Raw genomic sequence first — 24561 nt, forward strand, 5'->3', positions numbered from 1 at the left:
TTTTGTCTGTTTCTTTCAGTGATGGGATGAGCCATGACCATGATGATCTTTTGGCGGATTTATTAATTCCAATCCCTTTTCAATAGTTATGGTTGCTAAAAAGGCAGCAAAACCCCATTTAAATCCTCGGAAACCAGTTAGCATCCAACGTTGTTTGATAGTTCCAAATTCTTTTCTATCAAATCTCCAGACTTCATTCCTAGTAATAAACAAATAACAATTAGTTAAATAGCAACAAGTTACATTTGGAAGTAAAAATACTAGTCACCTTAGCCAAGGGTCCTTCAAGCCTTTCTGAGCAAGCATATTTCTTACAGTAACCAATTCTGGGGCATCCTCAACTTTGTATTTCCTCCAGTCGGGGATTTTAAATTCATGGTGATGACCATGATCATGATGTCCGTGTGCATGATCGCCACCCATTTCTGTATCTTCAAAAAAATTATAGGTGAGACATTTGTACCATTTCTTAAACTAATCTGTTAACCAAAACTCACTTGATTCCTCAGTAAAGAAATGCAAACAGCTGAAAGTAATGAAACACAGGCAAAGGTAAAGAATTCTATATTTTCGTCTGCTAGAAACATTTAACACCCAGATGGCGCAATCAACCTAAATCAAGAGCAGTCGACATTAAAGAAATATCCCACTAAAAATTAAACCAGTTTCAAATTTTCATCAATTTTCTAAGCAATTTTAAAATAATTTAAAATGATTTTATTGAATCAGAAACAATTGCAGCCAAAAAGGTTAACAATATTTACAGGGTTACTAGATTAGCCATGCTACTAAGTTGCGGACGTGCGGTCTCGTCATCTCGTGAGACCCTTTTTTTTTAAATATTAGCTTTCTCTGAAAAGAGATTTTATTGACTTGTGCCCTTGTAGGATTTCAAAATCTCATTAGGTAAATTGGGAAAGAGTTATGAGAAACATTTGAAATTGATTTGGCACGAGTTGGATTGTAATAATTATTTGGCTACTCGCTGTGTATTACTCAAGGTAAAATTAGATTATGTTTACTGGTTTACACTTTAGCAGGAAGGAAACAAGGAACGATTTGCGTGCTGCTTTTCTTTTCGCATAGTTCATACTGTTGTTGTACTCATACCGTCATAGATGATTTGACTTTTGAAAAATTCGTAACTCAACAATGAAATGGATGATGTCATGATAGGTAAAATATTTTTTTCTTTTTCACTTCCCAGACTAATCGTCTTGGTCCAATTTTTTGCAAATTTGTTTAGTTGCAAAATCTCTCCGCTAGATGTTTGTTAGTTGTAAAGATTTCTCACGATTAAAATATTGAAACTGCTGCTGTTGTTTCACTCTTCACCAGCCTTTTTGCGTGTTAAATCCTTTTGACGACAAATAATAATTCATTAAATAATATTAAATACCTGAAGAGATTCATCAATTCCGGAATTGAAAAAAAGAATCTTTGTAATTTAATTTATTTTAATCCTTGAATAAGAACCACCTATGAGCAGACATTTGAACTAAAATATTGAATTCCAGCCATCTACTGTCAATAGGTGTTGATTTTCGGAATTCTTTTTAAGCATAAACACATACATTAGTTATCTAGGTCAAAATTTTCTCTTTAAATAAATATTCAATGAACATGTATCAGTGCCAGAAACAATAAGTCTCATGTATTTTTGCAAAACTGCAAGAAATAATGTACGGTCACGCACGCCATCTAGTCATGCCATCTAGTATAGAGTGAAGAAGGAAGTCTTAGCATCGTCTTAGACCAGTGCCGATCGCGCCTTGTGCAGGACTAGGCGCTCCTCGAAGCTGATTTATACAATACAAGTGTCGACACTCGACAGTGGTCGTTGAGCTCTAAGCAGACAACAGAGAGTATAGGCTGTGCTATCGATCCTTTTTAAAAACTTTCTCGTATGTGTTTGGCTGCCTATTGTGTTTAGTGGCGAGGCTTGTGTCCTAACCGGTGATCGACAAAAACAAAGAGTGGCGTGTAGAACAGCGTCAGGGGGATCACCTATCGACCGTATTTTGTCAAATTTCATCATTCTCTCTCTCTCTCTCTACAAAGATATACTCGGTCCCGGCTATATTTAGCTCTGCTGTTTTTCCCTTTTAAAAACATTGAATAACTATTTTACCTACCACAGTGTGTGTGTGTGTGTGTGTGTGTGTGACTTGAACCCAAAACTCTTTAGTCCATCTCTGTTGGGAGATGGCAGGGAAATAAAACAGCAGTTTGGTTTTTTCCCCCTCTATCTCTCCAGTGTGTGTGTGAGTCGACGACGACGACTAAAAAAGAGGGTAGAGGGATAGCCCGATTCGAGGTATAACTATATATATATATAAATATATACAGGAACACACAGCAGGGGAAAAAGAAAACATGCCCCAAAGAGTGCCTGGGGCATGTCAAGGTGAAGGTTACTGCCAATGCCGTCAATAGGTCGATCCTCGAGCTGCACGAGTGGCTGAACTACTTGGAACGAACAAGTCTGCTCTGATCCTAAATTTCGGTGTCGACTGGATTTTTGCGACGCGGCCTCTCTTTTGAAAAGGAGGAGGAGGACGTCAACTTCCTTCATGGCTTTTTCAGGGCTGCATTACTTTGCTGTCTGCTTCGTCGTCTTCGTCTCTTTGGCCGTCCGTTCATCCCTCTCAGCCATCAATCAAGGTAGGTTGGATGGGATGTGAATCGAGACTTGTTTCTTCTCCAACATGCACTTTAGACTTTGAGGGGCTGCTTAGAATGCAAAGACCGTCACGGGAACAAACTTGGCGCCATTAGCTGTCACATGCGTGTGTCTTTTCAAAGTCATTGATAAATATAATATCCGTGTGGCTTTCCTCCACATCTGCTATTCATTCTGCTTTTATTGTTTTCGGGTGGAGGGGAGGAGGGGGGGAATGGTCGGCCCTTTTTCATCTCGCCTCACCGAAATTGTCTCGTTATTCGTTACATCCGGAGATGTTGGATACGCGGCCTAGAACGACCACTCAGCCTGAAAGCTAAACGCAATAGACGAGGTTAAATCAACGTTTAGGATTACGGGGGAGAGAGCTAGAGAGAAGAGTGGGAGGGGAGTCGAGTAACTCATCAGATGTGTGTGTGTGTGTGTTGAAAAGAATGTGGGTCGTATTCTTCTTTGGATAGGGCATTTTGCTCCGACCGGCATCTGATATTCGTCTTGGCTGACGTCACACGGACGGCCGGAGCAGCTTGAGAGAGTCGGATCAACACTTTTCGCACGCCATCGGCCTCGTCGAGCTTTTAAGCTATTTTTAATAGGTTTTTTTTCTCCCTCCTCCTCCTCCTCCTCCACCACCACCTTGTCATCGGCACGAGAGTTAACAACATTTTCTTTTTGCTCGTTTTCCATTTGACTCAAGATGGCGATGCAGTCAAGTGCACCGGACCGGACCAGTTTGCCTGCGCCGACGGATTACGATGCATCCCGGCCAATTGGCGATGCGACAGCTCGCCGGACTGTGCCGACACATCGGACGAACCATCTGATTGTCGTAAGTTTTTCCTCTTTGTTCGAAATGTCTTCTTCTTTTTTCCTCCTTTCAAGGTCTCTTCAATCAAGCGGCCAACGAGGTTGTCTGTCTTCAAAGAGGGAAATGTGCATCATTTTCCTCCTTGACTTCCTGCGTAGGTGTTGGTCTCACTGAGAATGTGCAACTCCATCAACGGGCAATCACAGGCTAGTCGTCCTTATTTGACAGAAAATGTCATCATCAGAACTTGAGCGAAATGCTTCCCCCCCAGACACGAAATGCGTGTGTGTGTGTGTGTTGGGTTTCTGGAAATGGCATTGAATCATCATCTCAGATGCATACTTTATCCTAATAAGGAGCTGCCTCTTTTTATCCCGTACACGCTGGAAATGTTTATAAGCGAGGCCATCGCTGATTCCGACCAGATGGCCCCTGTTGATTGGCTTTTTGGCAAGTAGTAGTCTTTGTGCCTGCCACCCTGGGGTGGCACAAACCATTTAGCCATCCCAACTAAAGTCCCATCAGCAGGAAGGAGGAGCTCACCGAGTTAAAAGGGTGACGCTCGGTCCAAGAGCCGGTCGAAACCAAAACAAAAGCGTTCACGGCGGAAATAGGAAATCTTGGGACAATAAATAACGGCCAAGGCCAAGTCGCTAGTATAGAACGAATTGAAAGCAGCTATAGGAAATGAGCCCTTTCTCAATTTTCTAATGGAATATCAGATGGGAAGCAATTTTAGATCGCCTAACGATTTGTGTTTTGAATGCAGCGCCACTGACTTGCCAGCCGGGACAATTCCAATGCGTTGGGAGTGGCCACTGCATTCCCATCCACTGGGTATGCGACGGTGAAGCCGACTGCGGAGCATCCGCTCCTGGTATCGATTCGTCTGACGAGGATCCCGTCAAATGTAAGTGGCTATTTTCATCACTATTTGACGTCATCATCCTATAATTCAATCGCCAATCAATTTCAACATCTTCCGCTCCGACTTTTTCCTCTCCCATCGAAAATCCTCTTTAGATCTTCGATATTCTCAGATCGATATCGACTGACTCACCATCTGTGATTTGAATTTTATTGAAAACCAATCGTTACTTTTATTTCTTTTTAAAAATTCTTATTTTAAAAAAAAGAGAACGTTCAACCCAATCAAAAAATTCGCTTTTTTCTTTCTCCTCGGTGAATGATAATATCAAGGTCACGCCAATATCACTTGCCCGCCAAACAACTTCCGCTGCCCGGATGGATCTGGTTGCCGTCTTATCGCATCCCTTTGCGACACAACGGCCGACTGCTCCGATGGCTGGGACGAAGGACCATTTTGCCGTAAATATGACGACCAATCAATATCGCCGATGACGTTTTCTTTATCTCTATCGCATTTTCTAAACATATCCTTTCCATTTTGTCGGACGCGTAGAAAACGTGAGCCAATGTCAAGGCGCCGGATGTCAACACGGATGCAAGCCCAGCGCCGACGGACCGCTCTGCTTCTGCAAAGAGGGAAGTCAGCCTAATGGAACCGATTGCGTCGGTAAGTCGATTTTCTTTTGCCAATCAGGTAGGACGAAATGCATTTAAAAATTTGATTTGTTGTCTGGCTGTGAAGATGCCGACGAGTGTGCCGTCGAAGGCTCTTGCGATCAACTGTGTACCAATAGCAATGGATCCTTCAGCTGCGACTGCGTTGGCGGATACCAGAAAGACGGCCAGCGATGTCACGCCCTCAATGGTTGGAGACGTTTTATTTTTTATTTTTATTAAGTTGCCGAATTAAGCCTAATGAAAAGTGTTTTCATAGAACCTGAAAATGAACTTGCCTCGCTGTTGTTGGTGACTTCGATCGACGTCCGACATGTCCACCTCAACGGCACCCCCATTAACGGAGCTAGTCGACACGCCACGGTCGAAACGCAGGTATCGACTGTCCTTGAGTTGATTAATAATTCGACTGGAAATAAATGCATGACTTGTTTACTCAATTGTAGACTTTGGAGTTCAATCACCGCAACCGCACCGTTTGCTGGCTGTATCACCTCGTTCCCATGGTGGTCCTCCGTTGCGCTCTTGTGGCCGATTTGACTGTCAGCTGGGATTTACCTCCCCCCACCATGTTTAGTTTGAATAGTAAGTTGCATCGTTTTCTTTTTTTCCTTTTGTTGTTGCTTGTGCTCAATTCCGTTTCAACTTGCTCATCCATACATGATTGACTTTTGTACCATCAGCCGTCAGTCAGGTGGCTCTAGACTGGGTCTCCGGTAACTGGTATTTCCTTGATGACAACAAAGAACTCATCTTCCTGTGCAACAGCACATTGACTATTTGCACGACGGTGGTGGAGGTCAATTTAAATAAGCCGCGCGCCCTGGCGTTGGATCCGCCCAACGGGTATTTTTCTTTATTTTTTTGACTCTTAAATTCTTGATTGGCAGTTGATATCAAATAATCGATTTCCAATTTCCTTTTAGATTGATGTTCTTTACCGTTTTCGGCTATAATTCACCCCGAATCGAACGGGCCGGATTAGACGGCAGCAACCGTCAATCTGTTGTCAGCGATAAGGTCGTCTACCCCGTCGGCTTAGCTCTTGACTTGGCAAACAGTTATATCTATTGGATAGGTATTTTTGTTTTCTTTTCTTTTGTTTTGTTTGTTTTTTCCAATTTCAGTTGGAAGGCAGAAGAGACTTTTAACCTTTGTTTCATAAACACACACAGATACTTATTTGGACGTCATAGAGCGAGCCAGCTACGATGGCACCAAAAGGAAAACAGTCAAGAAAGGCTATTTGGTAAGGACGATGATGTAGTACAGCGGGTTTTATTTCATACAGTATAATTTACTACTACCAGCAGCAGCACTTTACTGCTACTTTTATGGTGTAGCATATGGAAGGCTGGTTTTGCCGGCGGACAAGTCCATGTAAATTGTCGTGTTTTGATTTGGTAGGTGCGGAACCTTTACGGCATCAGCTTGTTCGAGAACGATTTATATGTGACCAACTGGCGTAACGAGAGTGTGTACCGCATCAACAAGTATACAGGCGAATCTGTGCTAGCCTTGAAGAGCAACAAGAGTCGACCGTTTTCCATCCACGCCTATCACCGTCAACGACAGCCAGAAGGTCTTTTCCGTAAATCTTTTTTCCAGGAAAAAAAAAGCACTGGAAATGAATGGCGTTTTTTGTTGTTGTTCGTTTCTCTTTAGGCATTAACCCGCCGTGCAAGTTAACCAACAATAATTGCCAGCACCTATGCGTTCCGCTGGGTAAGAATGGAAACACCACCCAAGGTGGCAACGCCACAGCAGCCCAAGGCAACGCGGTCTGCATGTGTAAGGCCGGATATAAATCCGTCAAGGATGGGCGATGTACCCGTAAGTTATTTGACGTTACTTGTTAATTTGTTGCACCAGATATGAACTGACACCTTTATTGACAGCCATCAAACAAGCCCAGTTCCTCGTCTACGCCCAGGGAAAACCCTCCATGATTAAAAGTGTTGGGCTGACGCCTGTTGGAAACCCATCATGGCCGTCCACTCCGGGCGAGAGCTGGCATCAACAAGCCATGGTTCCCATTACAGAGGTCGGCCTGGTGGGCGCCCACGACTTTCACGTGGCATCGCAGTCCATCTACTTTTCCGACCGCCTGCGATTGACGATCGAACGCCAAAAAATCGACGGCAGCAGCCGTCAAGTTCTTCTTGAACAAGGATTGGACTCTTGCCAGGGCCTGGCCATTGACTGGATGAGTCGTAACATTTACTGGACCGACGAGGGGCGGGGCGCTATCAGTGTCTCCCGTCTTGACAGTATGGAGGAAGCCAATCTCAGCAAACGACGACTCCTCATCAGCGTACCCCACCCTCGATCCATCGTGGTTGATCCCAAACGCGGCCTCATGTACTGGTCACAGTGGGAATCGGTCGTTCAGGTGTCTGTGCTCGACATCAACACGCCGGCCACCATCCAGCGTGCCTGGATGGACGGAACTCACATCGAAGTCCTAGTCAGGCAAAATTTACACTGGCCCAATGGTTTGACCATCGACTACGCTGGAAAGAAAATGTATTGGTGTGATGTCCATCTCGGACGCATTGAGCGGATCAATTTGGATGGCACCAATCGAGAGGTTTGACAACATTATCAATTTTCTTTCGCTTTTCTGTCCAATTTATTGATCGTCTATTTCTCCAGCTGATTGCGTCAGCGTCAGAGAACCTTCACCGGCCCTATGGCCTGGCTCTCAGTGACAGTTTCCTCTACTGGACTGAAAAAGATGCCGGCAAAATTCAACGGCTCTCCTTGAACAACCTTTCGCTGCCAATCGAAACGTTACGGACGGAAAATCGAGTCTTGTTCGATATCAAACTCTTTGACAACACCTCCCAGACAGGTTAGACCTCCTTAAACATTTCATTGTCTTACCGCCAGACGAATTAAATTGTTTGTATTTAACAGGAGAGAATATCTGCAGCTCGAATCCTTGTCCGGATCTTTGCGTGGTGGTTCCCAAGGGCCACGTCTGCCTATGCCGCGAGGGTTTCCAGTCGGATCCAAAAAACAACCAATCGTGCACGATCCCGACTGCCGAGCTGACGACGTGCGACCCCATCCAAGAGTTCCGTTGTCGCCGCAGCGGCACCTGCATCGAGAAGCGGTTCTTGTGCGACGGAGATTTCGATTGTCCCGACCAGTCGGACGAGGACACGGCTCCCGGTGGCTCTTGCGAGCACGTGACCTGCCGCAAGGATCAGTTCAAGTGCCGCACCATTGGCTGTGTGGCGAGGTCGTGGGTGTGTGACGGCGACCGCGATTGCAACGACGGATCCGACGAGGAGGAATCGCTCTGCCAGAACTCTTCGTGCAACACGAATCAATTCACGTGCCGCCAGACGGGCCGCTGCATCCCCAAGGCTTGGGAGTGTGACTCTGATCACGATTGCGGCGCCGGTGACACTTCAGACGAGCACGATGGATGCGCCAATCAAAAGTGCGGGGTGGATGAGTTCACTTGCGCCAGCGAAATGTGCGTGCCGCTGGATTTTGTTTGCGATCGTGACGACGACTGCCGGGACGGCTCGGACGAGAAGAATTGCCAGCACATGTGCGAGTCTCCCGAGCACTACTACTGCGCTGCCGATAACAAATGTTTGTCGGCGGCCGCCCTCTGCAACGGCGTCGTCGAATGCAGCACTCGAGAAGACGAGTCCAATTGTTCGGCCGTCTCCAAACACGGATGCGAATCGCACGAGTACGACTGCGGAGATGGAACTTGCATTCCTTCCCTCTTGGTTTGCAACTTGCAGCACGACTGTCTGGACGGATCTGATGAGCACGGATGTGTCAACGTCACTTGCCGGCCCGGCGAATTTGTATGCGCCGACAATTCGCGTTGTTTACCCTCCGTCTGGCAGTGCGATGGCAGCGAGGATTGCTCGGACGGATCCGACGAAAAAGGCTGCGCCTCCAAGGTGAGAATTCATTTACAATCTTTTACCTTTGCAGAAATTTCACGAAGAATTTCTTCACGTTTTTATTTTTGGTAGACTCCAACGTGTTTGCATCCGTCGCGGTTGTGCGACAATCAAACTCGATGCATCGACGCCAGTTTGCTCTGCAATGGCAAAGCGGATTGCACGGACGGATCCGACGAATCGGACCGGTGCAGCGAGAAACTCTGCTCACACGCTCACGATTGCAGCCACGTGTGCCACAACGCTCCCGAAGGCGTGGTCTGCTCTTGCCCATTGGATTCCGGATTGACGCTTGGCAATGATAGTAAAACCTGCTCTATCTCTCACCCGTGCGAACAATGGGGCACCTGTTCCCAATTGTGCATGTGAGTCTACCTGCAAATATTAATTGATTTATTTCGTGAATATCTCTTGACTGTCTAATTTTGGTACCCCGCAGACCCGTCAGATCCAAACATCATTGCGCCTGTTTCCCCGGCTATGAAAAACAGCCGGATGGCTTCACTTGCAAAAGCACCGATCCGTCGACACCCTACATCATCTTCAGCAATCGCCACGAACTACGCGGGATTGACTTGCACACGCACAACGTCAAGGCTCTCATTTCCAGTTTGAAGAACACGATCGCCCTGGACTTTTACCACAGCTCAGAAGCCGATGTCATATTTTGGACTGATGTGGTCGATGACAAGATCTACCGGGGGACGCTCGTCGGCGGATCCCTCACCAACATCGAAGTCGTCGTCCAAACTGGACTGGCCACTGCCGAAGGACTGGCCGTCGATTGGATTGGCGAGAATCTCTATTGGGTCGAGAGCAATCTCGACCAGATTGAAGTCGCCAAACTCAACGGCAGCTTCCGCCGGACGCTGATCGCTGGAAACATGGAAAGTCCAAGAGCCATAGCCCTGGATCCCCGCCACGGAATCCTCTTCTGGACGGATTGGGAGTCGGGCCATCCGCGCATCGAGTCGTGCAGTATGAGTGGTGATGGCAGGAAAGTCGTCGTTCGGGTTGACGCCGTTTCAGACGGAGCCTGGCCCAACGGCCTCACTCTCGATTACGGTGCCGAGAGGATCTATTGGATTGACGCCCGCTCGGACTCGATCCATACGGCCAAATACGATGGAACGGACCCACGGGAAATCATACGCGGCCACGAAACTCTGTCGCATCCGTTCGCCATTGCCCTGTTTGAAAATCATGTCTACTGGACCGATTGGCGAACCAATTCCGTCATCCGCGCAAACAAGTGGAACGGCTCCGACGTTACAGTCATCCAACGGACATTGACGCAGCCTTTCGACATCCAGGTTGGTTTCGTGCTATATTTCTCTGTATGCAAATGAGTTAAAACTGATTGATTTACGTGTAGATTCTGCATCCCAGCCGCCAGCCATCTGATTTCAAAAATCCCTGTGGCACCAAGAACGGCAATTGCTCTCACTTGTGCTTGCTGAATTTCAACGGCACCTATCGTTGCCATTGCCCGCATGTTATGAAGCTGGCCGAGGACGGGCGAAGCTGTATCCGAAACGAACGAGTCCTTCTCTTTTCTCGGCCCAACGAAATTCGCGGGGTGGACTTGGACAATCCGTATTATCACATCATCCCGCCAATAAGTCTTCCGCAAGTTCTTCAGGCCGTCCAGCTGGATTTCTATGGACAAGAACGACGAATTTTCTGGGTCGACGCACAACTCAATGAAGTGAAACGGGTCGGATTGGTTGGTTCGCCGATTGAAACGGTCATCGACACCGCCATCAAGAATCCGCACGGAATGGCCATTGATTGGCTGTCGCGGAATCTCTTTTTCAGTTCCAGCGACGGCACCCGAAATCACATCTCTGTGTGTAGCCTGGACGGTGAGTACGTCACTCGCATCATCGAAGATGATGTCTATCAAGTGAGATCGATGGCCGTCGATCCGACCCAAGGAAAACTCTTTTGGAGTGAAACCGGCCGACCTCAACAACAAGAGCATCTCATCTTTATGGCCAATATGGATGGCAGCGAGCGGACCATCCTTGCCAAACTCACCTACCACTCAGAGGACTCCCCCAAGAGCCTTACCTTCGACGTCCAGGACAAGCGTCTCTACTGGATCGATGTCGAAAGTCAGTCGATCCAGTACTACAATTTCGCCACCCAAAAAGTCGTCCATTTGTCGTCTAATCTGACGACGCTCAAGTTACCCACGGCGTTGGCCGTCTTGGGCGATCAGATCTATTGCGCCGATAAGGACGACGCGGCCATTCACGTCATTGACAAAACAGTCGGCACTCACGACTCCATTCTACGGACCAACATTGACAATGTGCTGGCACTCAAAATCTACGATCCCGAACTGCAGACGGGCACCAATGAATGCATGAGCAAACGGAACCAATGCGCTCATTTGTGTCTCCCCATCGCCACTTCAAAGTTGATTTGCAAATGCGCTGCCGGATACGTGACTGACCCCAAGAACCCCAACAACTGCGTCAGCGTTGATTCGTTCATCCTGTACTCACTCAACGGAGAAATCAAGGGCGTTGCATTAGGGGAGACCGTCAACGTGACCAACCACACGGAAGTCCTTGGTCCAATTTCCCGCATTCAAATGGCTAACAGCATCGATTTTCTGGCCGTCGATGGGTACATCTATTGGGTGGACAGCGACCACGGTAGCATCGTCAGGATTCGTCGAGACGGAACCGGACGTCAAGTCATTGCCCAAGGGTTGGATTCAGTTGAAGGCTTGGCCATTGATTGGATCGCCGGTAACATGTACTGGACCAATCCCAAGTTTGACGTGATTGAAGTGGCCAACGTCAATGGATCATTCAAGGTATTCGTCTATTGAATTTCTTTACTTTTTATTATTATTTTTTAAAATTATAATTTGTTCGACTCTTTTCAGTACGTTGTAGTGGCTGGCGACATGGACAAACCCATGGCTATCACCGTTGATCCGGTTGCCGGCTTTCTCTTTTGGACGGACCGCGGTCGGATACCTCGAATTGAACGCGTTCGACTGGATGGATCGGATCGCCGAGTGCTTGTCAACGAGTCCATATTTTTCACGACCGGATTAACGCTGGATTACCAGAACAAGAAAGTATATTGGTGCGATTCGCGACTGGATACCATCGAGAGCATGGATTACGACGGTGGCAATCGCCAAGTTCTACTGGACAAGACCCACCTAGAAAATCCGCAAGGCATCTCCGTCTATCGGGATCAGATTTTCTGGATCGACACTACGCAGGATGGCGGAACGCTGAATCAGGCTCCGACATCCAACGTGTCCGATCATCAAGTCGTCCTCTCACAACTGGGCGAATCTCTCAAAGACATCAAAGTGTACAGCAAAGAACGGCAGGAAGGCACCAATCCTTGTTCCATCCGCAACGGTGACTGCAAGGAATTGTGTCTGTTTAACGGTTCCAGTGCCGTTTGTGCCTGTGCTCATGGCCAAGTCAGTGCCGACGGAAGGGACTGCGAGGAATTCGATGCCTTTGTCGTCTATTCCAGGATGACCCGCATTGATTCGATTCACATAAGCGACGCCAATAATTTCAATGCGCCATTTCCTAGCATTGAATCGAAGGAATTCATCCGCAACGTTATTGGTCTTGGCTACGACTATCAGCGACGCCTCATCTTTTACTCTGACATCCAGCGAGGCAGCATCAATTCCGTCTACTTTAACGGGACTCGTCACAAGGTAATTTACCTCCACTCGTCTTTTCCATTACGCGGGTCCGTTAAGTTAAAAGTCCTTCTCATTTAGGTCATCGCCGAGAAACAAGGAATGGTCGAGGGATTGGCTTACGACAGTAAAGACGACTCGTTATACTGGACTTGCAATAGTGATTCTACCATCAGTAAAGCTGTTCTTAGCCACAAGAACGCCACCGTCGAGAAAGTTGTCCGTTTGACGACCGAAGACAAACCACGAGGCATTGCTCTCGATCCTTGCGACTCGTAAGTCCGTTTAAGACAGTTGCCAAACCAATGTTGAACTCATTTTATGTTTCGATTACAGGCGTGTTTACTGGACAAACTGGAACTCTCGCAATCCTGGAATCCAACGAGCCTATTACACAGGATTTGATGTCCAGTCAATCATTACGACCGACATTCGTATGCCTAACGCCTTAGCGCTCGATTTGGTGGCCCAAAAACTCTACTGGTCTGACGCTCGACTCGACAAAATGGAACGAGCCGATTTGGATGGCAAGAACCGTGTGGTGCTGTCCAAGGTTTCGCCACAGCATCCGTTCGATATCGCCGTCTACGGTAACTACATCTTCTGGACGGATTGGGTTCTGCACGCCGTATTGCGAGCGAACAAATATACGGGCGAAGACGTCGTCTGGCTCCGCAAGGAAGTCCCACGGCCGATGGGCATTGTCGCCGTCCACAATACCACTTACGACTGCAGCGCCAACCCCTGTAGGGCTTTGAACGGTGGATGCGAGGATCTGTGTCGATTGGATGAATACGGAAAAGTAAATGATCAACAAACAATTCTTTGGATGACTCTGTTGGGTGTTTTTCTAATTATTCTTGGCGTGCGTGCAGGTTTCTTGTCAGTGTTTTCCCGGAAGAACGGTACTCAGGTCGGATCCAAGCCGCTGCGGAAGGCAGAGCACCAACTGTTCGGCCATGGAATTCGAGTGCAGCAGCGGTGACTGCATCCCTTTCCATTTCACGTGTGACGGAGTGGCTGAATGTCCCGACTTTTCCGACGAGCTTCCCACCTATTGCATGTTCCGTAAATGTCTGCCCGGTTTCTTCCAATGCCAAAATAGCAGGTATAAGATTTTGCACATTGTTTTCAGAATAGAAAGAGTTTGGAATCCATTTTCTCGATTTTTCTTAGATGTGTGTTGCAAAACGCTTCCTGCGATGGACAAAACGACTGCGGGGATTTCAGTGACGAAGCCAATTGCACTTGCAGCACTAGTCAATTCCGATGCACTTCCGGCCATTGTATATCAAACAGTTTTAGATGCGACACTGATCCCGATTGTCCAGATGCTTCAGATGAAATGGGTTGCCCGCAACCCAACTGCACCTTAAGTCGAGGTAATTTCATTTCCTTCTTTATCTTTTTCTTGGTTTATTTGTTTGCTGAACACGTTTTAATTGATTTGATTTTAATTGGATCGCCAACAGCTGTCAACGCTCCCGCTCAGAAATTGCAAAATTGCCGCAACACGACGGCATGCATTCATCCGTCATGGATATGCGACGGCGCGAACGATTGCTGGGACAATTCGGACGAGCTCAATTGCACCAGTCCCGGATCGACAACAGGGCCGTCTGGGGGACCGTCCGTGACAGACGGCCAATCTTGCCCAGCATCAGCATTCCAATGCCGCAATGGCAAGTGTATTACGCATGCCTGGTTATGCGACCGTGACGACGACTGTGAAGATTCCGTCAATGGAACGCTCAGCTCAGACGAAGTCAACTGCGACTACACTTGTCGGCCCGACCAGTTCAAATGCAACAATTCAGATTGCATTCCATCAATGTGGCGTTGTGACGGCACCGAAGACTGCACAGATGGTTCCGGTACGTTTCTTCATTTGAATTTTCTCCTCTTCATTCTTGGATGACGTCAATTTTTCTCTATGTTTGTTGTTGTTTGTTTTAGATGAATCGGGTGACTGCCAAACAAGGGTCTGTGGTGAGACGGAATTCCGATGCAACACCACCGGTCGATGCATTCCATCCTTGTGGGTATGCGACGGCGACGTTGACTGCTCAGAAGACGGATCAGATGAAAACCCATCGGTTGGATGCAGTCCGAACCTTTCGCCCGACAAATCCCGACCGGCTTGTCACCACAACGAGTTCCGCTGTCTCAATCGCCGATGCGTCCTCAAGGTGAAACGTGAATCTTATCGAATAAGAAAATGAGTTAGGAATTCATTTCTTTTTTCTTTCTTTTCATTTGATACAGCTCTTCTACTGTGATGGCGACGATGACTGCGGAGATTTAAGTGACGAGCCGCCCTACTGCGCTCACGTGAGCAAACACCACTGCGCGCCCAACGAATTCCAGTGCCGAAACCGGAAATGTATCACACGATCCAAGACATGCGATGGTCGCGACGACTGTGACGACGGTTCCGACGAAGACGTCATATCTTGTTGTAAGATTATCCTTCCTCAGAGTCGATGAATGTGACGCAACCTTCAATGAATTATTAGCCTTTAGAATTTGCATACAAACATTCTTTTATCGGTGGTAATGTGACACCGGTTGACCCCTCCACAAAAAAAAAAAATAGTTTTCCGCTCTCAACTGCCTAACAGACACTGTCTGTGCTGCAGTTGAGGCCGTAAGAGCGTCCGTGAAATGTCGCATTCTTTTCCTGTCCTTTTCTTGTGTCTCTTCGCTTTAACTCTTTGTAGATATGGTCTGTCTTTGATTGCTTGTCGTTTTAATTGGAAATTTTTAACAAAATAATAATAAATTCGCATATTTCTGCAGCCATGCCCTCCAACACCAACACCACCAAAGGAGAGTGCCTGGCTGGCCAATTCCGTTGTGCAAATCGTCTCTGCGTCAACTCTGCGCTTTTGTGCGACGGCCGTAACGATTGTGGCGATTTCAGCGACGAAAACAAATGCAGTATGTCAACAATTTATTTTCCCCAAATGCCTTTAATCTATTCTTGGTGTTTTGTTTTTTTTTTTTTCGTCTTAGACGTCAACGAATGCGAGCCCATCAACCCGTGCGCCCACACCTGCGTCGACAAGCCGGTCGGTTTTGAGTGCCAGTGCAACGAAGGATACAAGACCAACCCCAAAGACCCGCTTCTTTGCGCTGACGTAGACGAGTGCGCTCTGCATCCCCGTCCTTGCTCTCAGGTCTGCCGTAATACAATCGGATCTTACATCTGCTCCTGCACCGATGGATTCGCCATCCACAACGGCACCGGTTGCAAGACAAATTCCAGTGAGTCGCCGAGAGTAATTGCATTTACATTTCTCCTGCTATAAAGTGGGTTATTTTTTAAAATCTCTTAGGCATCGCTCCAACGGTCCTGTTCTCCAACCGCTATTACATCCGGGAAGTACACTTGCACAGTCGAGTGGCTTCTGTTCGAGCCCACAACTTGACCAATGCCGTTGCTCTCGACTACGACTGGCTGGAGCAGTGCCTATACTGGTCGGACGTGACCGAATACGGGTCGAGTCTCAAGCGACTTTGTGGAAATGACACAAGCCAGGATCAACAACAGGTCAGTTTCCCTATTGATAAAGAAACTATTCATGGCCATTTTTTCTCGTTTCGCTTATCTAACCCCAAGTCTCTTTCGATAGACCTTGCACTCGGCCACACTGCAAAACCCTGATGGTCTAGCCGTTGATTGGGTTGGCCGTAATTTGTATTGGTGCGACAAGAAGACAGACACGATTGAAGTTTCGAAACTGGATGGTCGATTTCGTAAGATCCTACTGCACGAAGGACTACAAGAGCCTCGAGCTATTGCTTTGGATCCCAGTCAGGGCTATCTTTACTGGACTGATTGGGGTGACAAGGCCCACATAGGCAAAGTTGGGCTAGACGGGAGCCAACCGCGAGTCATAGTCAATACGTCACTTGGTAACACTTTTGACATCACTCAACGCATCTGTCAAAAGCAATTCTTTCATCGCTCTTGTTTGTATCAATATTTCAGGCTGGCCTAATGCGTTGGCAATTTCTTACGAAACAAACGAAGTCTTTTGGGCGGACGCTCGTGAAGATTACATTGCTGTTGCTGATTTGGAAGGTCGAAATCCTCGCATCGTCTTGAGTCGTGGCGACAACACCAACGCCCGTCTTCACCACATTTTCGCCCTGACGGTGTTTGAAGATTCCATTTACTGGACCGACTGGGAAACGAAATCTGTTGAAAAGTGTCACAAATACAATGGCGGCGATCGCGAGACCATCATCACGACCATCCACAGACCCATGGACATTCAGGTCTACCACCCGTTGAGACAGAGGCCGCTGGAGAAGAATCCTTGCCAAAACAACGGCAATTGCACAGCCCTGTGTTTGCTGAAGCCAGGCGGAGGTAGCCAATGTGCTTGCCCGGAAAATTTCGTCCTCGCCAGTGACGGCGTTTCGTGTCTCAATAATTGTTCATCGTCACAGTTTGTCTGCGCCACCACCTATAAATGCATCCCGTTCTGGTGGAAATGCGATACTCAGGACGACTGTGGCGATCGTTCAGACGAACCTGCCGATTGCCCGGCTTTCACCTGTATGCCTGGGCAATTCCAGTGCAGCAACGGCCACTGCATTCACCCGTCACTGCTCTGCAATGGCGAATCGGATTGTGGCGATGGCTCTGATGAAATCAAATGCGAGACCCACACCTGCCTCAGTTCCCAGTTCAAATGCCGTGGCAACGGAACGCTGTCCGATCGGTGCATCGACTCGAATCAGCGATGTGACGATCAGGCAGATTGCCCGCTGGGTGAAGACGAAAAAGACTGCCCACCGGTGACATGCCCGTCCAATCAACATCGATGTGGCACCGACAGCAAGTGTATTCCAGCTGTTTGGGTCTGCGATGCAGATCACGACTGTCCTGATGGGTAAGCTATTTTTATTTAGCTTTAGCTTTAGCTTTAATTATTATAATAAATTAATAATTTCATTGCGTTTTAGGTCGGACGAGCCAGCAAATTGCACCCAGCGCGCCTGTCCCGACAACCATTTCCGATGCCGTTCGGGACGGTGTATTCCACTGACGTGGAAATGTGACGGCGATAAAGATTGTCCGGAAGGTGAGGACGAGCCGGACTCGTGCACTAATCCCGACATACACACGTGTGAACCAACTTATTTCAAGGTATCAACAAATTAGTTTGTGTTTCTTTATTTTTCGTATTGGTAAAAGAAATTCATTTTCCCCCCGTCGTCGTCTTACATTTTAGTGTGAGAACAACAAATGTATTCCTGGGCGCTGGCGCTGCGACTACGACAACGATTGTGGCGACGGATCGGATGAGAAGGGTTGCACACCGCGCAACTGCAGCGAGTCGGAATTCCGTTGCGGAGACGGCCGTTGTATCCGTGGCTCGTTGCGCTGCAACGGAGAGTTCAACTGCGACGACCGGAGTGACGAAGCCGATTGCAACACGACCTGCAGCGAAGGCGAATTCCAGTGCGCCAATCCCAAATTCTGCATCCAGGCCGATTGGCGTTGTGACGGCGATGTGGATTGTGCCGACGGATCGGATGAATTCCACTGCAACACGACGTGCTCACCAGACGATTTCGCCTGCGCCAACGGCGAATGCACCTCTCTCCTGTGGCGCTGCGATGGCGACAACGACTGCAGCGATGGATCGGATGAAGCCAGAGACATGTGTGCTCATCTTGGATGCCCGCCCGGCAAATTCCGCTGCCGCAACTTCCTCTGCATCCCGCAGACGGAAGTTTGCGACAATTACAAGGACTGCGAGGACGGATCTGACGAGGAACCTGCCGTGTGTCAGGCCCAGGGACTTTGTTTGCCGCACCAGTTTCGATGCAGGAGCGGCCATTGCATTAATGGCTCCATGGCCTGCGATGGATTTAACGATTGTGGTGACGGCAGTGATGAAATCGATTGCCGTAGCCCGTCCGTCTGCAGTTTTGGCAAATGCTCCCAGTTGTGCGTTGAAAAGAAGGGAGGCAATCACAGTTGCATTTGTGCTCCTGGCTTTGCGGCCATGTCGACAGGAGCCAACAAACCCAAAACATGTTTGGCTGATGGCGATGCCAGTCAATTGCTGATTGCCAGTGACAACAAATTGCGACGACTCAGCCCCTTCAAAGCGGGAGATATCTCCGATTCCGTCTTTAGTCCGGGCAGCATCCGCATAGAAGCGGCCGACGTCTTTTACAACGCAACAGAGGTCAGTTTCTTTAATCTTCATTTCATTTGAGTGCGAAATCAATCAATAAACGCGTCTCATTTGATTATAGCTCATCGTGTTCTGGAGCAGTCCACACAACAAGAGCATCCATCGCTACGACATGGCTGCATCCACGCTGCACCAATCGTCTAATTTGGAAGACACGCAAACCAGCAGTCGACGAGGCAAAACTGAAACTCTCCTCACTGGGTTGGAGGATCCCAGAGGTCTGGCCGTCGACTGGTTTGGTTTCAATCTTTATTGGGTTGACGGAACACACAAACTAGTCGGAGTCATCAGCTTCGATGGTCTTCTGCGACGCCATCTGATTTCTAGCGACCTGGATCAGCCGCACGATATCGTTGTCGATCCGCTGTCGGGTTCTATGTTCTGGTCGGATCTTGGTCTAAATGCCCGCATAGAAACGGCCCGTATGGACGGCAGTTTACGTCGACTTTTAGTCGATTCTGACATTCTTTACCCTACTGGTCTGGCCATTGATTATCCAGCTCGGAGACTTTACTGGGCTGATCCAAAAACCGGAACTTTGGAGAGTGTCAACCTGGAAGGGAAAGATCGAGTCGTAGTGCGTCGTTTTAGGTTATCCATAGAAGACAAGCCTTTCAAAGTCGACATCTTCGAAGACTCTATGTTTTTAGTGATGCACCAAACCCATGGAATCGCTCGTCTTAACAAATTCGGACAAGGTATTGATTCGATTGATTCTTTCATTTTCATACAATGGACCTCAAAACTTTTTGAAAATTATCATGTTGCAGGCAATCTGACGACCCTGGTGTCTGGTCTGAATCGAGCTTCTGACATAATTGTCGTACAAGAAAACAAACAAACGCGTCAAAGTAGCAATCCTTGCAGCACCAAATGTAATCCGGGCGCTTTGTGTCTGCTGAGCTCGTCTACCAGCCGCACCTGCAGTTGCACCATGTCCATGACGACGACAATGGTGGGCACTGATGTCACTTGCCAACCTCCCGTTTGTGGATTGGATTGCAATTCCGGCAAGTGCGTCGTTGATGACCGGGGAATGGCCAGTTGTAAATGCCCCTCGCTCTATGAGGGCGACCGCTGTGAACGCTACCGTTGTTCCGGTTACTGTCGCAACAAAGGCGTCTGCTACCCTGATTTGCTCGGTAAGTGTTAAAAAAAAAAAGATAATATAAATTTCTTTTCAGTGACTAAAATTGAATGTAATTATTTATTTGATATTTTTCAAGTATCCGATCCACCGCCTCTAAAATGTAGCTGCACGCCGGATTGGACGGGTGAACGCTGTGAAACACGCGCGACTGCCTGCGAGGACCGTTGTCAAAATGGAGGTTCGTGCATCCAAACAGCAAGTGGAACGTCTTGTTCGTGTCCTTCTGGTTTCTCCGGCGAGTTTTGTGAAAATTGTCCATCACTGAACTGTTTGCACGGCGCCTTTTGTCGTGCCATCGAGAAGGAAACAAAGAACAAGGAGAAAGAAAATCGCGACAAGAACAGCGAAAATGACAAGGAACGAAAGTTTGTTTGTTCGTGCCCACCTGGATTCTCTGGCGACCGATGCGAACGTTCCGAATGCGACGACTATTGCCCTCAGGTAACTTCATTTTGATTTGATTTTTAAGGAGGTTTTTGATCATTGTTTCTGACGAACTCATGACAACAGAGCGAATGCACGATGAACGAGCTCGGAGTCCCGCAATGTTTATGTGCTCCCGGCTTCACTGGCAAAAAATGTGACAATGACGTTTGCGCCGAGTTCTGTTTGAATAACGGGGAATGCTTGCGCAGCGCTAAGAAGATCACCTGCAACTGCAAGCCGGGTTACACAGGCAGACGCTGTGAGACTCGTAGTGAATGCTCCGACCCGTCCCAGTGCCCTGCCGGAACATCCAACGCAACGGCCACCGTTTGCAACGGATTTAACTGCCTCAATGGTGGCCTCTGTGTTGCCATTCGAGGCCAGGCTTTCTGTCGCTGCTCCGACGACTGGGCTGGACTGCACTGCGAAGACTACAGGGGCGACTATAATGCTTGCAAAGCCATGTGCATCAATGGCGGTGTTTGCGTCTCGACCAAGGCGCTAAGTGTTCCTCGTTGCGAGTGTCTAGCCGACTGGACTGGACCACGCTGTCAGTACCGCAAATCTTGCCTCAATTATTGCTTTAACGGAGGAACCTGCTCACTCAATCCCGACGAAGATCTCAAACCCACTTGCCTGTAAGTTAACTTGTGTTGATTTGCGAAATTAATTCGTTAACTGACCTATTCTTTCTTAAATAAAACCTCAATTTATAGTTGTCAAGAGGGATTCTATGGCGTACGCTGCCAGACAGTAGGCAGCGATCTCAATAATTCCAGCAGTCAGTCGACCAGCGGCAAGTCATCAGTGAACGGTACGATCACTGCCATCGTCGTTGTACTCGTGATTATCGTCGTCATAATCGCGGCTGCCACAGCTGCAGTGACCGTCATGCGTAAGCGTCGCAGGTGAGAAAGGATGCCAAATTGTAAATGAATGCAATAGATTGTACATGTGCGTCCTCGTTTCAGGGGGAAACCTTTCATGCATGTGAGGATGCAAAGTCAAGAGAACGTCGAAATCAGCAACCCCATGTATCTGAGAGAGGACGCCGACGAAGATGTGGAATCTTTGGATCCCACTTTTGTGATCGCCAGTAATAAGGTAATGCTATTTATTCATTGTGTTGGCCTTCATTTTGATGAGTGGTGGTGACCTTTTGGTTTCAATAGGCGACCAACTTCGCTAATCCTGTCTACGAGTCAATGTACAACGATGTAGCAGCGGGCAGTAGCGTCAACGAGGAAAAGAAAGGATTGCTTCAAAGCGAACCGCCACACCCACTTGAACCACACAAGGATCATCCCTTGGCCGAAAACGGGGAATCTTTTACGTAGATCTTATTTTATTTTAGATTTTTTTTTGTTTGTATTCTTTGAATTCGTCAATGATGCTGACTCCATCCTGATAAATTTGCCCCCAGCGATGGCTTGCTGGAACAAGATTGTGGCTGATCGCACCTTTTCGGATTGAAGACGATCCCCACTTTGAAAACAGAATTGACGTTAAAGTCACACCGATTGCGATTTTAATAATAATGATATTTTTTTTTAAATTGCACTTCGTTCAAGTTGTTGGCGTCAGTTGAACGTCATCAATGGAGCTTTGGAAACTTTCCACATAGTTTTTTTCGTCAGCTGCTCAAGACCTACACACTAATTGTATCATATCTTTTCGCATAACTGGACAGCATATTATTTGGCTAATGTGATATCTCTGTTGTCTATTTCACCCGATATTCGACTGGCAATTTCATTGATGTTGAGCAAACCAAGCGGAATGTTACTCATCCTTTTTTTAATTATTATTTCTTTTTTTATTACTTCTTTTTTTTTTTTTTTTTTTTTTTTTAATTTTATTTTTGCAACAGTGCAAACATGCGGGCATCGTGACGAATAGTGTCCCCGTTTGCTTGTCCTTCAAAATGTTGACATTGTCTGTTTCAGATTGAACAAGATCCCGATACATCCCGACTTTAGTTATTGATCATCCCTTTGTATTCATGCTCTCTTGATTTATACAACTTTTACCGATCAATACACCAATAAAGAAAAATCCACTTTTATCGGCAAATGTAGGATTTATTATTCATGACTCAAAGTCGTTCGTTCAAACGAATGTCCATTGAAACAGCTCCCTCATGTTCGGGAAGTCGCCCAGCATGATATAAAGCTAGCAAGGCAATACCGGTCAAAAAGAAAACGTAATGGCAACTTAACCCGAGATAGTATATCCATGAACCCATGACATTGGGAATATCTGAGAGACTCGGGTAGCTTCCGTGTTTAAGCCACATGACCATCATTGAGGTATTACCCACTAGCGAGATGGTGTAATAGAACGCGTATTTACGTCGCGTTCGACTGCCATCGCTCTTAATGAAGACAAAGATGAATGCCAAACCTAATGCCATAATTGAAAGGATTTTCTCCATGTGGAACGAAGACTTGAGTACGGGAAGCATCAGCCAGGCTACCATGACAGTCCAGTGAATTCCCAATAATAACGCAGCGTATTCGATGCTGAGCGAAGTAAAAAGGCCAATGGCTAATAGACGAGAACCTGTAACGTAGAAGAGATCTGTTCGTTTCCTTTTCTGATTTGCTATTTTATCTTTCCATTTGACATACTTAGACTAAAGAAATGAATTAAGAATAATATGGCAGTGGCACGAAATCGAATAGCTTCCTTGTCGGGTTGATTTTGCAGAAAAGTTCGATCGTATGTGGTGACCGCAATACTGACACTATTACATGACATTTTTTTGTAAGACCATTGAGATTCCATTTTTTGTAATGTTGCAAAGAGCAACAAAAAAAAAAAAAAAAAAAAAAAACTTAAAAGTTCTTGTTTAGAATAAATGTACCTGATCAACGAGTTCACGGCAAGAGCTATTTCAATCCATCCTATGAGAAAGAATTAATTTTATCAATGAATTCTTGGTAATAAGCATCGATTGAGTTTTGCCTTCTGACGAGTTGGCTTTCGTTTCCACTTGAACTAAGTATAGCTGCAAAATGAACTGCGGGGAAGTGTTGAGGAATGCGAAAAAGAGGCGTAGCAAAGTTACCTCCGTCATGCAAGCTGCCATCACTTCCCAACTCCGCTGGAGTGCTTCAAGCTCACCTTTCAACAGGGCTCGGTAACGCTTGAGCAAATAGTAGAGCACGTTGATGTATCTGTAAGTAATTTTTCGTGGGAAAAACAGAAAATATGCAAAGAACAATACAAACACAAAAAGGTTTTACATCGTCATTCATAAAAATTAAGAAATCTTTCGCCCTTACTAGTGATTGCATTGCAATTGAGTCTTAATCTGACTAAATAAAATAGGGATGAATAAAAATAAACTATTGTTTGGATGAGTTTGTGCTGTTATTCCCATCAGAAAACACCAGCATGTGTACAACTAGTATGTGAAGACAGAATCACTTCAAATAAATGAACAAGACGTAAATAATTGTTAATGAATGAATTGATGAATTAATGAATAATTGTATATAAATCTGGCTTATCAAATTGTTTGAATGTTCCGTTTTTAAGTCTTGTCATTCACGCATTTATCGCCAATTTTATTTACCTTTTACTACCCGTTGCATCAATCATCAAAACATAGTAATTTATTTTCTTAAGAATACTAGTGCAGAGTTATACTTAGCCTACGTACATAGTAATATATATTCCATTTTCTTACCCAGAAATTGGACTATTTAGAAATACAATCGACAGAATTCTGAAAACGTGAAATATAGTGGGCAACTTGGGTTTAACTGACTGAGATGAACCTTTAGTAAGCAAAAAGCAACTTAATATGGACGTGATGAAACCGGGAATAAATGCCAATAGAGCAGTCAGAGCCATAACTGTATAGTTCCTCATGTAGAATTGTTTGTAAACAGTATAGCAATTCACTAACAGATCTACTAAATGAGTCGACAGAGAGATGATCACTAATAAAAAATCTAATAACACCAAACGACTACCACTTTCCATCTTTTTTTTGAAACACAGAAATTTTTTTTCAGACAAAACTTCGATCGAAAATCAACTTTTCTTGCTGAAACAAGAACGAAAACTGACCGGTTCTTAGACTTACGAC

General features: G+C 46.5%; 3 protein-coding genes across 3 annotated transcripts; 1 reads left to right on the plus strand and 2 right to left on the minus strand.

Annotated features, from left to right (window-relative positions):
- Nucleotides 1-15: 15 nt before the first annotated feature.
- On the minus strand, nt 16-423 carry LOC124205987 (NADH dehydrogenase [ubiquinone] 1 beta subcomplex subunit 3-like). The gene is made up of 2 exons (XM_046603596.1): nt 269-423; nt 16-199 (listed from the first exon to the last, which is right to left on the minus strand). The coding sequence occupies exons 1-2, from the start codon at nt 421-423 to the stop codon at nt 16-18; spliced, it is 339 nt and encodes a 112-aa protein (XP_046459552.1).
- A 1323-nt stretch (nt 424-1746) lies between these two features.
- On the plus strand, nt 1747-22517 carry LOC124204229 (prolow-density lipoprotein receptor-related protein 1-like). The gene is made up of 41 exons (XM_046601275.1): nt 1747-2664; nt 3381-3512; nt 4261-4401; nt 4692-4820; nt 4915-5028; nt 5104-5226; nt 5296-5411; nt 5483-5621; nt 5720-5882; nt 5963-6114; nt 6212-6285; nt 6444-6618; nt 6702-6869; nt 6935-7626; nt 7692-7890; nt 7956-8968; nt 9044-9336; nt 9411-10284; nt 10347-11801; nt 11874-12680; nt 12747-12940; nt 13002-13467; nt 13541-13773; nt 13842-14047; nt 14138-14539; nt 14622-14854; nt 14931-15123; nt 15465-15605; nt 15681-15932; nt 16004-16218; nt 16301-16583; nt 16660-17569; nt 17643-17826; nt 17912-18877; nt 18948-19584; nt 19657-20028; nt 20113-20477; nt 20547-21100; nt 21179-21370; nt 21434-21566; nt 21635-22517. The coding sequence occupies exons 1-41, from the start codon at nt 2574-2576 to the stop codon at nt 21797-21799; spliced, it is 14346 nt and encodes a 4781-aa protein (XP_046457231.1). The 5' UTR covers nt 1747-2573; the 3' UTR covers nt 21800-22517.
- LOC124204232 (XK-related protein 6-like) lies at nt 22017-24455 on the minus strand. The gene is made up of 5 exons (XM_046601279.1): nt 24157-24455; nt 23430-23641; nt 23329-23368; nt 23093-23208; nt 22017-23024 (listed from the first exon to the last, which is right to left on the minus strand). The coding sequence occupies exons 1-5, from the start codon at nt 24453-24455 to the stop codon at nt 22558-22560; spliced, it is 1134 nt and encodes a 377-aa protein (XP_046457235.1). The 3' UTR covers nt 22017-22557.
- Nucleotides 24456-24561: the final 106 nt, after the last annotated feature.

Source organism: Daphnia pulex, chromosome 10 (genome assembly GCF_021134715.1).
Source record: "Daphnia pulex isolate KAP4 chromosome 10, ASM2113471v1".
NCBI classification, from domain to species: Eukaryota; Metazoa; Arthropoda; class Branchiopoda; order Diplostraca; family Daphniidae; genus Daphnia; species Daphnia pulex.